At 39.2% G+C, this 17077-nt stretch overlaps 2 protein-coding genes across 8 annotated transcripts; one reads left to right on the top strand and one right to left on the bottom strand.

Annotated features, from left to right (window-relative positions):
- Positions 1 to 84: 84 nt before the first annotated feature.
- LOC133476495 (uncharacterized) lies at positions 85 to 13620 on the bottom strand. Of its 4 annotated transcripts, none has more exons than XM_061769954.1 (6): positions 13223 to 13620; positions 8718 to 8890; positions 6374 to 6422; positions 6101 to 6246; positions 3749 to 3853; positions 85 to 3599 (listed from the first exon to the last, which is right to left on the bottom strand). In XM_061769954.1, the coding sequence occupies exons 1-6, from the start codon at positions 13470 to 13472 to the stop codon at positions 1242 to 1244; spliced, it is 3081 nt and encodes a 1026-aa protein (XP_061625938.1). In that variant the 5' UTR covers positions 13473 to 13620; the 3' UTR covers positions 85 to 1241. The 4 variants fall into 4 exon arrangements, with proteins under 4 accessions (XP_061625938.1, XP_061625939.1, XP_061625936.1 ...); XM_061769955.1 differs by having other exon boundaries at positions 6173 to 6246; XM_061769952.1 differs by having other exon boundaries at positions 3749 to 6246.
- Positions 12697 to 17042, top strand: si:ch73-109d9.2 (uncharacterized protein LOC565042 homolog). 4 transcript variants are annotated; one of them, XM_061769961.1, is made up of 5 exons: positions 12697 to 12900; positions 14210 to 14532; positions 15200 to 15315; positions 15513 to 15600; positions 15737 to 17042. In XM_061769961.1, exons 2-5 carry the CDS (start codon positions 14262 to 14264, stop codon positions 16903 to 16905), a joined length of 1644 nt encoding a protein of 547 aa, XP_061625945.1. In that variant the 5' UTR covers positions 12697 to 12900; positions 14210 to 14261; the 3' UTR covers positions 16906 to 17042. The 4 variants fall into 4 exon arrangements, with proteins under 4 accessions (XP_061625945.1, XP_061625944.1, XP_061625941.1 ...); XM_061769960.1 differs by having other exon boundaries at positions 12894 to 13016; XM_061769957.1 differs by lacking the exon at positions 12697 to 12900 and adding an exon at positions 13818 to 13927.
- The last annotated feature ends 35 nt before the right edge of the window (positions 17043 to 17077 follow it).

Genomic DNA, 17077 nt, shown 5'->3' with positions numbered 1-17077 from the left:
AAAGATTTTTCATAATATGAAAGAAATGTGCTTAAAAAGTAACACAGTACTAAACAAACAGTAAACAAAGAAAATGCCAAGGACTGAGTTTTTTATGCAACATTTACTTCAAAAGGGATTCAGACACTGAATTGTAGGAGGAAAGGAACTAGATGGGAAAATGTTTATTCATCTTGTTGCTTATTTTATAGATACCATAAATAAAAGTAATGAATATATTAAAACTAGACAGGACAATTTCATTTTACACATCACCTATATCAATTATTGTTGTAATAAAAATTAAAAAAACTCACAAAAAAATACATTTGCATTTAAAGGTCCCATGCCATCAAGGTCCAATTTTTTAAATGTTTTATGCATAACATAGGTCAAAGTTAGTCTATGACATGGTTTAAGTTTGACATCTATGCAGTTTGTCAATTGTATTAATTAGCCTTTGATAGGCCAAAGCCAAGAAAACCAGCCAATTGGTTTGAAGTGTCGTCGTGATGGAGTTACGCTACTCATTATTCAAATACCTGCCCACTTTGTGTTTGGTACGCACTCACTTAACTCAAACTCGTGACTCTGTGTCGCGATAGTCAGTCAGCATCAAGAATATACTGCGTCACACACAACGTTCTGGAGTTCTTGTGCATAACTATGGACGGAAAAATTGATCGTCACTTTGTGTGCACCCATGACATTTTGATAACTCCTGCTACCAATACCGGGACCGTTAGAAGAAAGAGCAGGCCTAGAGAATTGTGAGCAAGGAAGTTGGCGCATGTAATAAGTAACTATTTCCAGCGTTCGGTTGTACTTTAACGTGAACCAAGCTAGCAATACCACAAGCCACACTTTTACACTCTCACTCATTCTTTTCTCTCTCTCTCTCTCACACACACACACACACACACACACACACACACTCTATTAAGAAATATAATCATGGATCGATGGTGAGATATAGCCTACTCCGAATCAGAGCAAATGTGTTTTCCATATTCAAATTAAGGAGAACAGTGATCCAATCAGAGGAAAGCTTATTCACAGAGCAAATAATGAGAAATCCAGCCATCTCATCTGCCAGGTGTTGTGGACAAACTGAAATAGCTTGAAAAACGGCATTTACAACCCAAATTATCTTGAAAACATGATAAAAGGACATCAAAGATTGTAAAATAAATACATACATACATATACACACAAAATAGGTGTGGCATGGGACCTTGAAAGAAGCCAACTTGCAGGGTCTCTTATTTGACCTTATGTACATTTTTAACATGCTTTTTCAGGTGTCCAGACTGTGTAAAGTGTTTGGGACAATGTGGGCAAGAATGTGGTTTCTCTCCTGTATGGATATACTTGTGTCTTTTCATGTTGTTGTAGTCTAAAAATCCTTTTCCACAATATGGGCACCAGTGTCTTTTCTCCCCGTTATGCCACCTCAGATGCACATTTAGTTCAACTCTCCTTGCAAACTTTTTTTCACAGAGATGGCACTGGAATGGTTTCTCCCCTGTATGGATTCGTATGTGGGCCTCCACATCTCGCTTTGTGAAGAATGCCTTGTTGCAGATCTGACACACAAATGGCTTGACTTTCCCATGTACCATCTGGAGATGTTTGGTGAGGCCAAAGCCATAGACAAACCCCTTCCCACACTGCTGACAGATATGGATCCTACCATTGCGATGCACTCTGCCATGTCGTTTCAGACCCTTGGAGTCAGGGAAGCTCTTTCCACAGAGTGTGCAAGAGAATGGTCTGTGACCGGTATGGAGACTGACATGGCTTTCGAGAGCAGCGCTGCTGCTAAGAACACGACCACATTCCCCACACTGGTTCTTGAGCAGCCGCTCACCAATGACCGCTAGAGGGTGCAGTGGTGATACGATAGGTGGGTCTTTGACATGTGTCAGGTGGTGCGAAAGACATTGGGGAGATACTACAGAACGATTCTGAGATCTTGGGGAGCGTGTCTCTCTCTGAACTGGTAAAATTGCTAACCTCATTTCTCTTAATGAGGCGGCTTCCCTAGCTCGCGTTGTAGGGGCGGTCCATACAAGCTGAGAAGTATATTTGTTTCCTGTTACATCACTGGTATAATGGTGTATTACTTGCTTAGTATTCTTTAATTTAGTTTGCTCAATGTTTGCTATATTTGTAGCTTTTGCTGCTTTGGATAATTGCTTTGCATTTTGTACCTTTACATTTTCTGAAACAGTACAAGTTTGGTTGAATCTAGATTTCTTAGCAGTACTTTCCACAGTATTACTTGAACTTGCACTATTTTTAGCCAATTTGGGCCACCAAGCACTTGCGGCAACAGTTTTCCCAAATAACGAATTTGATTTTCTTTTTATCTTTTTGGTGGTATGTTCTTCTTTAGCAAACTTGCAACTCCTGAGAGATTCACAGTAAGGCATTTTAGGGCTGGGAAATTTTTTAATCAAACTGGACTCATTCTGAATAACGGTAGTGGACTCATTCTGACTAAGGGGAGGTAATTGGGACTTTTTTGGGGATGTATAATCTCTAGTTAATCTTGTCCTAGGAGGAGGCGAAGGAGATGTCTTTGTATGGGCAGATTGATCTCGATGACAATTTAATTGGGTCTTTTTATTACTAGCATTTTCCTTAGCAGAGAAACACCTCTTCTGACTTCCAGGTGGATATTTAGTCTTTAGAGGGGTAACTTGAGTTGTACTTGACCTTAGACACACAGTAGTGGCTTTTAACTTATTTTGGCTAGTCTCATCTTTATTGGTGCTAGGCTTTCCAGTGATCCCAACAGGGAATGTTGTTTGTGTAAGACAAAGTTTATCTATAGTTAAACTTGATGCGGGACTCTGACTAGAATCTCCTGACTTTTCAGAGACAGCATTATTGGTACATGGGTTGGACGGAAAACTACTCTGTGGGGATAATTTCGTATTTGTCATGTCAGGTGTATCTGTGGTCGAGCTTGATTGTGGATATATAATAGATTCAAATGTTTTGCTTGCACAACCTTCAGCAAAAAAGGGCCTTTTAGAGTTTATTGGAATGTGTTCAATAGTATCTCCCATTGTTATACTGTCAGACTTGAATGCATGTTTAGTTGGGTTTACATGGCTGACGTTTATTTCGGTTTGTGGCAGTGAGGGGATAATTAAAGCGCTGTCTGTAGTGTTTTTTAGAGCTGAACTAGACTTACTTACGCCTAGGTTTTGGGGGGTAACAGAAACAGGCTCAAATGTAGTCCTACTTTCAGTTGAACTGATATCGGTACTTTGGTGATTCCTGGGACTTTCTTGGAAAAACTCAGTTTCTGATAGTGTCCCTGTGGGACTCAGGGAACTGGCTACATTTGTGCAAACATGAATAAGCTCATTGGTAGACTCTTGGTCAGTAGTACTAAAGTTCTCTAATCTGTGTTTCTTGGGGCTTTCAGCGGGATGCTGTTTGCCTGTCAGTTGTTCTGGGATTGTTTTTGTTCTTTTAGTTTGAGAGTGCATTTTGAGATGACATCGGAGACGGGCAACAATGGAATTTTTCTGTGACTTCCTCTTGCCATCGGTACTGGTGCCTTCACACACGCTTTGGACATCTGTAGACTCAATTGTTAATACCTACGATATAAGAAAAATGACATTTTAGGCAGGTTTTTTTTTTTTTTTTAAATCATAATGAATCAATTAAAATCAATCAATTACAGTGTTAAAAGTAATGAGTTAATTTTAAGACAAAATTTGTATTAGAGTGGCAACTTCTACATTACCTTTTGGGCATCTTGGATTACAGGTGACACTGCCAACTGTGCAAGGAACTGAGTTTTTGTCAATTGTAAATGAGGGTCAGATATGTCCTTGGTGATGGGGGATACCTGTAAAGGGGTAGGACAGTCATTTCGTGAACCACAATTCTGCTCTGCATTGTTGATAATATTCTCATCCAGAGGTAAAGATGTTTTATGTGCTTGATCAGATTCAGCTGAAAACCCTGCCTTTGCAAAGTCCATTGTTGATTTATCCAAGACTGGGTTGGACACACTGGAAGGTATACAGGGTGACAAACAAGTGGCTCGCTCCCCTATCAATCTTGAGTATGGTGATCCCTTCTTTGATATCGAAGAGGCATTTACAGTTTCAGCAACAGAAGTTTGTTTTAAATTGGGAAACATGTTGGTTGATAAAGAGACTTCGAATGGACAGACTGTTGATTCTGATGCCTGGTCATTGATCAAAGATGAGGTTCTGTGTAGTAGGAATTCAGATTCCTTTCCATGAGAAAACAGTTGTGAAACCAAAACTGATTTGGTGGACAATGTCAGGTGTGGCAGGCTTATTAGTCTGATTGATGGGACTAGTGGAAAACAGTTTATCCGTACACTCTTAGTTGATGATGCTGATGTTTGATGCCCAGGAGTTATTTGTAAATTTTCACAAATGCTGATCGGCTGTGACAAACATTCTAGTTTTGGGGATGACAATGTGGATAAAATAATTGGCAGTGGTGTTTCCTTTTCGTTTTTAATCATTTGAGTAAACGTGTGTGGGTGCAGTGATGATGGCAGAGTGACATCTGGTCCAACTGAATTCTGGTTGGTAGGTGCAACTAGTGTCTCAGACAGTTGTGGTGGGCTTGCCACAACAGCTGTACCTCTGGGAATTATAATTTTTATTTGTGTTTGTGGTATTGGGCCTGAGCTTTGTTTTGTTGTGTCAGACATGACAAGGCGAGCAGCTGTTGTGAAGGTAACTTCATTTTTCCCTTGAGAAAGTTCTGAAGACGAAGATGTAGACTTATCGTGGGCACCAGCAACTGTTGACACAACAGCTGAAATCTGGTTCGGAGACAGTGGGGCAATCATACATTGTGGATGAGTGGATGGTGATTTGGACAAAAATATTTTATTTGGGACAGAGTCTGAGACTATCAGTGTCTCTAATGGTGCTGCCAATATACTTGGAGTATGGAGAGAGCATTTTTCATGTGATTTGCTTGCTGGAGCAGTCAACAATGATGTAGATGTAATAATATCAGATGAAGTAACACCATGTTGGTGCACTGTAGGAACTCTAATGTAGGTCTGAGAATTTCTGGATTCTCTTGTAAAAGTGACAAAAAGTGTCTTGTTTGGTGACTGTGATGCCAATGCTTGGGTAGGTAATGAAGATTGTACCGCAGATGGTAAGGTAACAGAGAAGGTACACTGGTCTTGGGCTGTTGCCTTTTCTTGTGGGGAGGTACAATTCTTTGTGGACTGATCCATTGCTTCAACGAGTAGCATTGCATCCTGAAGCGCTACATAGGTGGTACGTTCCCCGAGCTGATACGACGATGCTTCTGGTGATAAAGTTGTTAGGTTGTTTAATAACTTTGATGCAGATGGAATGTCACTACTCTGGGCATGAAACAAAGCTTCTTTCATGTCCATGCAGGGATGTTCAGAAACAGAAGACAAACCTACTTCTGACAAAGATAATACTGAAACAATACGAGGTACATTGTTATGGTTCGCTACGTCTTCTGATGCACTGCTTCTTCTCTTTTCCAATGATGGAAAAACAATGGTAACAGCTTCTTGTGGTTGATCTGGGGAGACCTCTGCAACCCAACATGAAGACGTGACCTCTTCGCAATTAGAAGGTGAAATCCTCACTTCATCATGTGATGCACCAACAGCACCAGTTGAAGATAAAGGTGTTTTCATTGGGGTCTTTTGCAGACGTTTCACTTTTTCTGAGGGCTGTTTTCTCTCTTTTCTGTTTACTGGCACTTTTCTTTCACACTTGGTTTTATCTTCTGTCAAGCCACATTTAATTTGCTCTCCTAGTTGTTTATCCACTAGTGTTGGCTCATCTTTCCTTTCCACTGGAAGGGGAACACCACTGTGTAGCTGCATAGTGACATATGCTTGTTCATGTACTGGCGTTTTCTTTATTGATGGTTGCTGAATTTTAACCTTTGATGCCTCCAACTGTTCTTCAAAGGTTGTCGTTGGACTAGCACATCCTTGGGTCCCCAATTCAGCTAATATTTCACCAGCACTGGCTGCCACTCCCATGTTATTACTTATTCTAACAAGTGAGTTTAGATAATTTAATGGGTCTATTAATTGATTCCGTGCCTCATGTAAATTGTGATCCTCTTCCAAACTGGGGTGTACAGTGGCCACTAGCGTCTCATGTTTTTCTCTGACCTCTCTCTTTAAACATTGCTTGTCAATCTCAGGGCCTTCTGTTTCATTTCCACAAGCAGAGTTTGGTGGCGAATCTAAGAAAAGTAAGGGGAAAATAATTTTAAAAAAGAGTTAAGAGTGACACAGCATTTACAATTTGTAAACCTTTTTCAAGTAGAATATAAAAATGTGTCAATATTGCAGTCAGTTTTAACTTCTCACCTGCTACTGCACACAATATGTTCCTGCTAACTGTGAGGGGTTCAGAATCCTTTAAAATTAACAGAGAAGAAAGAAGAATAAGAGAATTACAAAGCAACAAACTTTGAACACAAAACAAATAAGAAAGAGCAGGTGAAGCAAAAACCAAACTACTCAAGCCTTATTACTTCTTAGTAGTCATGCCAGAAATGTTCTTGTCCCCCCCAATAACACTAACATGGTTAAAAAAGGTTAAACATTGAGCAATTCTTCCTTATATAACACAAGCTTCCAAAACAAATTGGGTGGTACTCAGGATATTAAAAAGGAGCAAACCGGTCATTGGCATGGATGATGAAAGGATAAGGGATGGGCATTGGAAAACATGTTCTCAATAGATTAACAATTAAGTTACTCATTTTCAATTAAATTACATTGCTACATTTATAATTTCAACTTAATCAAAGATAGCACACAGTGGGTACGGAAAGTATTCAGACCCCCTTAATGTTTTTACTCTTTTTTATATTGCAGCAGTTTGCTAAAATCATTTACGTTTATTTTTTTCCACATTAATGTACACACAGCACCCCATATTGACCGAAAAAAACGGAATTGCTGATATTTTTGCAGATTTATTAAAAAAGAAAAACTGAAATATCACACAGCCAAAAGTATTCAGACCCTTTGCTCAATATTTACAACCCCAATTCCAATTAAGTTGGGACGTTGTGTTAAACAAAGAAAAACAGAATACAATGATTTGCAAATCATGCTCAACCTATATTTAATCGAATACACTACAAAGACAAGATATTTAATGTCCAAACTGATAAATTTCATTGTTTTTAGCAAATAATCATTAACTTAGAATTTTATGTTCCAAAAAAGCTGGGACAGGCGGCAAAAAAGACTGAGAAAGTTGAGGAATGGTCATCAAACACCTGTTTGGAACATCCCACAGGTGAACAGGCTAATTGGGAACAGGTGGGTGACATGATTGGGTATAATAGGACCTTCCCTGAATTGCTCAGTCATTCACAAGCAAAGATGGGGCGAGGTTCACCTCTTTGTGCATAACTGTGTGAGAAAATTGTCAGTTTAAGGACAATGTTCCTCAATGTACAATTGCAAGGAATTTAGGGATTTAGTCCTTTACGGTCCATAATATCATCAAAGGGTTCAGAGGATCTGGAGAAATCACTGCATGTAAGGAGGTGCTTGGGTTCTTCTTTACCTCTCTCACCAAGGCTCTTCTCCCCCAATTGGTCAGTTTGGCCGGACGACCAGCTCTACGAAGGGTTCTGATTGTCCCAAACGTCTTCCATTTCAGGATTATGGACGCCACTGTGCTCTTAGGAACCTTAAGTGCACCAGAAACGTTTTTGTAACCTTGGCCAGAACTGTGCCTTGCCACAATTCCGTCTCTGAACTCTTCAGGCAGTTCCTTTGACCTCATGATTCTCATTTGCTCTGACATGTACAGTGAGCTATAAGGTCTTATATAGACAGGGGTGTGGCTTTCCTAATCAAGTCCAATCAGTATAATCAAATGCAGCTGGGCTCCAATGAAGGTGTAGAACCATCTTAAGTATGATATCAAATGGACAGCACCAGAGTTAAATAGTCCAAGTCAAACATAATTACCAATGTTAACATACCACGTAGTTACAGCGTAGTACGTAGTGTTCATTTATAAAAAAAAATTAAATAAAAAATAAAAAAATAATAGTTTTTCCCCCTAATAGTTTCCTTTATTATTATTAAGTCACTAACATCAGCCACAGTATTGCAAGAAAAGGTTAATAGAAATTGTACCTAACTACATGTTTGAAAACAGATTCTAAAAGATTAAGTGGCAATGTATTGTAGTCAAAAATTAATACAACTGAACTGTACTTGTAAACAAATGTACTGTACTGATTTTTTTTTTTAAAAGCTGAAGCTACTATGGCATTATGCAGAGGTTGAACATTTAATAGTGGGACTAGTACCACATTTTGAGAATCACTGTTTCAATCAGTCACCTTATAAGCGATCACCTCGGACACTGTCAGTATTATTTTGTTTAAAATGTGACTTCTGGTGGATAATCTTCTCTTACAACTGTTGTTCTTTTATATAAGGTGTTTTAAAAATCCAAAGGAAAAGGCATAACACACATCCAGAGGTAGTCTTTTGATGGATAAAATGAGATGTACTATATAGAAGTGTACTGATGGCTAGTGTGATATGCAGATGCATGCTGACAGTTCGAACTCCAAAAAGGTTATGAACTCAAGAGAACTTAAACTTGAGTTTTTGGACCCTCAAAAGATATTCAGATATTTAAAATTTTAACACTGCTACCAGGAGACCTACACACCTCGTGGTTTGAAAGTGAAACAGTCAGCTTTGAATTTTCATCTTTTGCAGCATCATAGTCGTGGTCCTTCAGCAGGGTGTACACCAAGTCTTCTTGATTACATTGTTTATTTTGTTCATCTGTGCTTTGCCTGACTGGCTGCACTTCCGGTAAAAGATAGCCAGAAAGAAGGTCTGCATACAAATACACAAAGTCAAATTAAACTTCCTGAAATGTATTTATCACCTGCAATATTGTGCAATAGGTATACCGATATACCACCAACTAAACAATACATTCACATATGCCCTCCAGTTACAAAGTGACATGATACCAATGACTTGTGTACAGTGGATATTTTCGCTGATCTTGTATTTGATGGGTGTGCTTATTGCCTACACTTCAGAGCAGCTAAAAAAAATACAGGTCATTAGCCTGTTATGTACAGTTTATGAACAGATGGGTGAAAGAACTTTACTTGATAAAGTTAGCAAACATTGCCAACACCGTCATTTGGACTAAGGTATGTGGCGTTAAACTGAATAGCATGTGTGTTTGATTTCAACCATCTGTTTTAAAGTCCAGTTAATCTATATAAACCAACATTCACATGTTATTAGAGGTGCAACAAGTAATTCATTAATCAAGAACCAATCGATTATCAAATTAATCGACAACTATTTTGGATATTGGTTAAACATTTACAGACCTAGTCTAACTTAAAATTGTCCAAATCTGATTTCAGCCTCTCGACAGTAAATATTCTCAGATTTCTGTTGTCTTCCATGAAGGCAGACATATTAATTTTGTGTAAAATTATTGATTGAATAGGGCTGGATGATATAGGAAGGAAAAAATAAAAAATAAAAGAAAATCTAAATTTGTATGTTTTTATTTTACGATAACGATAATTTGACGATATCCTAAAAAAATGGTGTAAATCTCTACTTACTTCCCAGGACATTTATTTATAGACACAGCGTTTCAAAACAACAGCTCTCTTTTATTTTGTAAAATGCTTTATACAACTACTGCAAAAATTTTCACAAGGGTATTGTATGGCAATATTTAATATTTAATAACTTAAAGTTTTGCCCAGGCTGTATACAGGAGAATAGGCCAAATCAGGTTTGCGCAAAGTTATTTCAATCAAGCTTTTGTAACAAAACAAAAACAATTAAGACGACATCAAAATGTAAACCTAATAAAATATTTTAATCAAAATAGATTTTTGTCACTACAGCACACATTGGCATACGGATTTGGCTAGAACACTTCAGAAAGAAATGTAGTTGATGGCATTCTTTATCGTATAGTATATTCCTTTTTCCACACTGGCTATGCAGTGCCTCCTGTTTTTTTTTCCCTGAAAAGTTGTCATTTTGGAGGTGGGGGATATGCCCGACAGCGACAACATATAAAATACGACACAGCGGCTGAAATAAGTATTTAACACATCGCCATTTTTATCACTAAATATATTTTCAAAGGTGCCATTGACATGAAATTTTCACCAGATGTTGGGAACACCCCAAGTAATCCATACATACAAAGAAACTAGAACAAATATGATCAGAAATTAAGTTGTGTGTAATAATGTGAAATGACATTGACAATGACAGGATTCCTGACAGAGGAGTGCAAAAAACAATCAGAAGAGTTGTCCAAGAGCCAAGGACCACCTGTGGAGAGTTTCAAAAAGACCTGGAATTAGCAGGTGCTGTTGTCACAAGGAAAACCATGAGTAATGCACTCCGCCGCCATGGCCTGTATGCACGCTCACCACGCAAGACCCCATTCCCGAAAAAAAGCATGTCAAAGCTCGTTAAAAGTAGAATTTACACCGATCTGATCGGCTTGATCGGTATCGTCCCGATAATTAGCATTTAACGCTGATCTGCTGATTGGCTTTAATGTCATAATTCGCCAACATTGATCGGCTCCGCAAAATACATTTACTCCGCGTTGCCATTGTGTACAGTATACAGTATTTGAATCCAAAAGCCGGTTTATTTGTAGCCTTGTCGCGTGTCTTTTGACGTACTACTGTAAGTATCTGACCACCAATAAAGTTATTTAAAAAAGAAAAACGGTGGTGGTGTGGGACAGACAACGCGTCTGAGACAGACAACTCGTACTGCGTGGATCAGACTACAAGACAAATTTGGTTGATTGCACTATAGCAGACTACTGCAATAAAATTGTGTATGACGATACAACCGCATCCCGTCTTTTACTATCACTGGGCTTTATCTTGTCAACTCAAATGCGACCAAATACACTCGTTACCACGGCCACGACAACAACAATCGATCGCGCATGTATTGTGTTGGTCAAAAAAGAACAAAATGGGGGAAATAAACATGCGGTGGTGGTAGTCACCGGTGCTCGGGAGAAGACGTTCAATTCAATGATTGCTTGAGGTATGTTCACATACTTTTAATAGGATACGGCTCGCAAGCAGGCAACAAAATGTTATGTAGCCTTGTAAGCTAGTGATTGCACTAACGGTTGTGCGTAAACATGCCGCCGTTATGTCGAATCATGCTGTAAAGTTTCGGTCTGTGTGAAGAAATTTAATTACAATAAAGTAATTTAATTACAGTGAGTTAGCACCCATTATTTCTGTCATGCTGGTTTGACCTGACTGATTAGAATACATGATCTGCGAGAATATTTTTTAACATATACTTGTGTACTGTATACTGACTATGCAGTAAATGAACAAGTCATTTAAATAGACACATTGCTCCATCTTGTGATCGGATCGGTTATCGTTCTTTTTTAAACTCACTGATCGGTCCCAAAAATCCTGATGGTGTAAAGCCTAGCTTAAAGTTTGCTGAACAACATTTGGACAATCCAGTTAAATACTGGGAGAATATAGTCTGGTCTGATGAGAGCAAAATTTAACTGTTTGGATTCCATAATGCACAGCACATTTGGAGGAGAAATGGCACTGCACATCACCCTAAAAACACCATACCAACAGTGAAATTCGGAGGTGGGAACATGATGGTGTGGGGCTGCTTTTCAGCAAATGGTACTGGTAAACTTCACATGACTGAAGGAAGGATGAATGGGCAAATGTACCAAGACATTCTTGACTAAATCTGCTGCCATCTACGAGGATGACAAAAATTAAACGAGGGTGGACATTTCGTCAGGATAATGATCCAAAACATACGGCCAAGGAAACTCTCATTTGGTTTCAAATAAAAAATAAAGCTGATAGAATGGCCCAGCAAATCACCTGACTTGAATCCAATCGAAAATCTATGGAAATAACAAACTCAATGTCCATAAAAGAAGCCCATGGAACCTTCAGTTTTGGAGATAAAAAATGGTCGTTCCAAAGGCAATTAGATATTTACCAATTGCTCTCAAATGGATTGATATCATTGGAAATGACTGCCAGTTTTATTTTCTTGAGCAAAAAAATAAAAAATAAATAAAGTCAACTTGTTAGTGAAACGTGGACCATTAAGAGGCCATAGATTTTTTTGGCCAGGGTTGTCAAACTCATTTTTATTGCAGGCCACATTGTAGTTACGGTTTCTCTCAGAGGGCCATTAAAACATAAATGGTTCATCGCTTCCTCATATTATTACACAGACACAACAAATTCATGGATTACTAGTTTTGAAATCAGAATTCAAGGATAATTGTTTGTTCAGCTATTGTTCACGTTACTGTAAAAGGGCGTTTGGTAACCAAAAGGTGCTTGAAATTTTGGTGAAGATTTTGGAAAGAATCATGGAAGTTGCACCCGATTTGCTTTTGCAGGCCACATAAAATGATGTGGCGGGCCGGATTTGGCCCGTGGACCTTGAGTTTGACATGAGCGTTCAACATTTCCAGTGGAAAGGTTACGTTGGGTACGAGTTTCCGGTGTCTGTTTGTGTTAAGCTATTTGGACGCCATCTGATGGAAACATAATTTATTCTTTAAATGTGTGATAACGTGGGGCTGTTTAATTTGTATATTCAATAGTTTGATGCTGGGACTTTCTGTTGTTCAAAACTTCATCCAGTTTTTATTGTATTATTATTATTTTTTAATACGAAAGGAAAGCTACTTCAGTTGGCATTTGGCGAACGGAAGTTAGCACGCCGCCGTGCGCCAAAAGCGGAAGTGTTGCGTTCACAGAGTGCATTACAAAAATGTAAACCGGAAAAGGTCCAGCCCCGGCCCTGACACAAAGGTTGTTACCTACCAGAAATGCCATTGCATAATTAACCGTACCATGACACATAAAACTAGCTTGGAGGGAAACTCGTGATCGCCGCTCTAACAACGTGCGCATATTTTAAGAATTAGGTGAGCACTGATATGTTTGGGGTGGACTTCTACAGTTATAACGTAACGTGAGGTGTTGTCATATGGGTTTCCTCCTGTTTGTCTCCACGCGGCAAGAAGTTGGGACGGATTTGTACCACAAACGTCTAACAAAATTCGTCTTCACGCATATAGGAACATAGTAAGAAAGAAGATTAAGTAAGACGCACAAAAGCATCAAAACTCACCACATTGAACGGCTGTATCCCGCATCTTCGGACCACCACGTTGTCCGGACTCACTGATCGCCTGCGTTTTCACATCCTCCATCTGTCTGCATGTTTGTTTAAGGGCTTCGTTCTCTGTCTTGACTTTAGTCAATTCAGCCTTTAATTCGTCAACCATACTTTCAAAAAGTTTGGTCGTTTCGGCGATAGTACTCTTCACGACACTCTCTATGAAGGAAGTGTACTTCGTTTGAAAATCGTCCGTTGACATCGTATTATGTTACAGTTTAGCGTGAGTTAGGAATTGCGGGTTCACTTTTAAAGGGTGTTTCCAGTAAGGTTAATCGAAATGTCGCTTGACGACCGTCGTCAACATGGCCTCCGTAACCGTAGCCGCTTTGTTTGTGTGACGCACATATGCTGGGTTCGTCTCTGTCGACGAGAAACGCGCATGCGCGGCAGTCTATAATACATTGTCGGTTTTGCTCATTAACCCTGATTCAGAAAACCATTTATGTGTATATGGCCTCCGAAGCCACCAAATATCTAAATTTTTATCTGTAATGCCCACTTAGTAGCAAAAATGTATTCACCTGGAAGGAAAATGAGGCAATATTAGTTTAATATGTCCTAACTCACTTGCCGTAGTTAAAATCTCGGAAGTACATTTGTTCACACACGGAACCCCGAAGAAATTCGTTTGCTGCACAAAAACAATAACAACAGGTGATAGCGGGATTTTTAAATAGCCGGTAGTTATTTTGCGTAGAAAACCACGAATATCGTAAGCATATATATCAGGAAAAAAGTTACGGTTACTGTTTGTCATCTGGAACTGTTTGACAAAATATCAAGCTAACGTACGTTAGCTAATTACACTGAAAACTGTGTTGAAGGCTTGAGGTAGGCAGTAATTATTGCTAAATATCATTAACTTGAAAAGAGAAACGAAATGACGTTAATTCAGTTGAATGTGTGCTCGAATAACCCTAACCCTGTTTTTCCAAGGTGAGACTCAGTTGCTGCACCAGTTTCTCTTCGGGTTGCTAACAGCTGCGATATGGCAGACCCACTTGGAACATTTCAGTCCCAACTTTCAAGGGTAATGGAAACCGTGTTCAAAGCTGCCATGTATGAGATCACTAGACTTGTGGAGGACAGTTTTATGGAGGAGGTAACACGCTGTCGGGAGCAAGTTGAGTCTTTAAAGAGGAGACTGAAGTGGTCCGAGAGCCGACGCAAAGAGGTGCGCGACGAAGATGAGCTGAGGTGGGCTGACTACGAAAGACTCGAGATGTTCAACGAAGAGAAACCGAAAGCGCTTCAATCAGGTGATATTCAGCTCCTGATCCTTTACTGTGGAAATGTGCATTTTGGAAGAAGAAAGATACATATTGGGAAAGAATTCAAGTAGAGGGTGATCTCGTCTTCAACCAATTCCAGTAGGAAACCATACTGATTTGATATTATTATTATTATTGTTATTATACAGTAAAATGACTTGGCAGCAGTGTCACCTGTAAACATTGATATTTCATAATCAGAAGTTCAAGCACAACCACTATTTCCTCCTGAATCTTAATTATTCATCCAATGAAGACCTTTTAGATAATTGTATGCTTCGAACTTTGTAGGAAGGCCCTTTTCTGTTCCAGCATGACTGTATTCCAAAATCAAGGTCAATAAAGAAGACATGCTTGGTGAATGTGTTAATTAAAATGCTTGGAACATAATTACAATGCATGTCTTACAGAATGATATTCTGGACCCCAGATTGAAGAAATTTAGCTGAACTAGACCTTTTTAAGTTTTAATTGATAAACCCTGATATAATGTTTTGCTGCCATGTTATGCTTAATTAACTGGCTGTAGTTTGTAAAATCAGCAATCAGTCCTTTATATCATATTTTGCAAAACACTCATTTCAAACCAAAGAGCTCCTCAAGACCATGGCCAGTGTTACCGTCCTAAATCCAATCCATTTTTGTTTTGCTACAGATTTAACTCTAAAGCAAGAGAATGGACTGCAGGAACATATGAATAGCCACAAAGGAACTGATGAACAAACATCTAGTTCTGAAATGGAGGCCCACAGTGGCCTGAAGGCATCACAGGTAGGGTTAGAGCATAGCTTATTGCCTTTTCAAAATGAACATTTGTTAGAATTATATTTGGTTTAGAAATCTCAGGAACTCTGTAATGATTGTACTTTGTTTCTTGAGATATTGTTGCCTGATTGTTGTATTAAAACGCAAAGTTTATGCAGTCACTTGACATGAGTACTAAACCTTTTTCTGTTTTTGTTTTTCAGTCCTCGTATGTGCAAACTCTAGACAGACTGCTCAAGGAGGAAACCCTTCACCTAACAACAGAAGCCAAGGTGTCTGAGGATTTAGATGGTTTGTACCGTCACATATTTGGTAAAACACAAACAATTGACCACCTTGAAGAGATATAAGTATAAACCATTACAAACACATTTTATTCTTTTGCCCATAATTTTATTGGTACTTTTCTCCTGTTTTTATTTATCAGAAACTGAGTGCTCACAACTCCCGGGACCAAGTAAGCACTCTAGATTCCAGAGATTTCCAAAGTCTCACTGTAAAGCTGGCTTGGACCAGAGGCTGCAATCAGCACACAATGTTGACTCTGGTGATCAATCTGAACCACTTTTGCAGAACAGGAATGTCACGAAAGACTCAGGTGACTTTAAAAAGACTGACTATGGAGTCACTAGCATGATGTACAATTTGGATGAATTACAAGGATCCTCATCACAGCTGAGCAATGACCTGACTTATATGAGCCACTATGAAGGCAACACAGAAACACTAGAGGAGGCTAAGGATCAAACTTTCCAAACAGTTGAACCAAGACTTAACAAGGGAACAGCGGGGTCAGATGCAGGGTCACCCACAAGGACTAACACAGATTTAATAGAGTTTAGTTGTTTATTGATCAATGAGGAAGGATACATTCTGAATCAAAACCAGAGCCTCGTGTCCCCTGCACATGCTTCGAGTAATTCAGGTGGCAGACTGAGCTTCCAGGAACAAGGCATTCACATTGACAAATCTTTGGACAGTCCGGCAGATATGTACGAGCCCTCAAATGTATACCATGCTTGTGATACTACACATCTTAGTGGGCGACTTCAGGTTCAGACAGCAGGAAAAGGAAGTAGGAGGCACATTTGTAACCAGTGCTCTCTGTCCTTTCCTGATTCTGCTGCTCTTAAGGCCCACAGGCAAACACACAGAAATATTGGGCAAGGGCCACCATACTCCTGTGAGCATTGTGGAAAAACATTCACTCAAGCCTGTAACCTCAAAGTCCACCAGAAGATCCATTCAGGGCAAGGGCTTCATCTCTGCAGCCAATGCGGTAAAGGTTTCCCCTGTTTGAAAGACCTGAAGACTCACAAGTGTGGCCAGACCGGCAACAAACCGTATGGTTGCACTGTATGTGGTAACAAATTCAGCCGTCTTTGGAACCTGAAGTTGCACCAGAGAATCCACACGCAGGAAAAACCTCATCAGTGCACCACATGTAATAAGTGTTTCACACGTGCTGACATCTTAAAAGTGCACCAACGTACCCACACAGGAGAAAGACCGTACGGTTGCACCGTGTGTGGGCTCACTTTTAAACGCCTAGATCATCTGAAATCACATCAACGCAAACATCTAACAGATCAGTGAAATTAGAGAAAGTGACATGGGATTAAATGCTTGTTTTTTTTGTTTTTCCCCCATAAATGAACAGCTACACGTTCTATAGCCGTAAATGGTATTTGTACGCATCTCAAAAATAATTTAAATAAATAAAATGCAACATGCTTTTGTGATTACATAAACAGATTCAGAAATATCC

This window comes from Phyllopteryx taeniolatus, chromosome 4 (genome assembly GCF_024500385.1).
Source record: "Phyllopteryx taeniolatus isolate TA_2022b chromosome 4, UOR_Ptae_1.2, whole genome shotgun sequence".
NCBI classification, from domain to species: Eukaryota; Metazoa; Chordata; class Actinopteri; order Syngnathiformes; family Syngnathidae; genus Phyllopteryx; species Phyllopteryx taeniolatus.
This window is presented reverse-complemented; position numbering and strand designations above follow the sequence as displayed.

Excerpts from the sequence above, each read along its gene's own strand:
- si:ch73-109d9.2 (XM_061769961.1), top strand. The coding sequence starts at position 14,262 with ATGGCAGACCCACTTGGAACATTTCAGTCCCAACTTTCAAGGGTAATG. Across the intron at positions 14,533-15,199 it reads ACCGAAAGCGCTTCAATCAG|ATTTAACTCTAAAGCAAGAG; the intron begins GTGATATTCAGC and ends GTTTTGCTACAG. Across the intron at positions 15,601-15,736 it reads GGTGTCTGAGGATTTAGATG|AAACTGAGTGCTCACAACTC; the intron begins GTTTGTACCGTC and ends TTTATTTATCAG.
- LOC133476495 (XM_061769952.1), bottom strand. The coding sequence starts at position 13,472 with ATGTCAACGGACGATTTTCAAACGAAGTACACTTCCTTCATAGAGAGT. Across the intron at positions 6,423-8,717 it reads TTTCACTTTCAAACCACGAG|GATTCTGAACCCCTCACAGT; the intron begins GTGTGTAGGTCT and ends TTAATTTTAAAG. Across the intron at positions 3,600-3,748 it reads TAATCCAAGATGCCCAAAAG|GTATTAACAATTGAGTCTAC; the intron begins GTAATGTAGAAG and ends CTTATATCGTAG.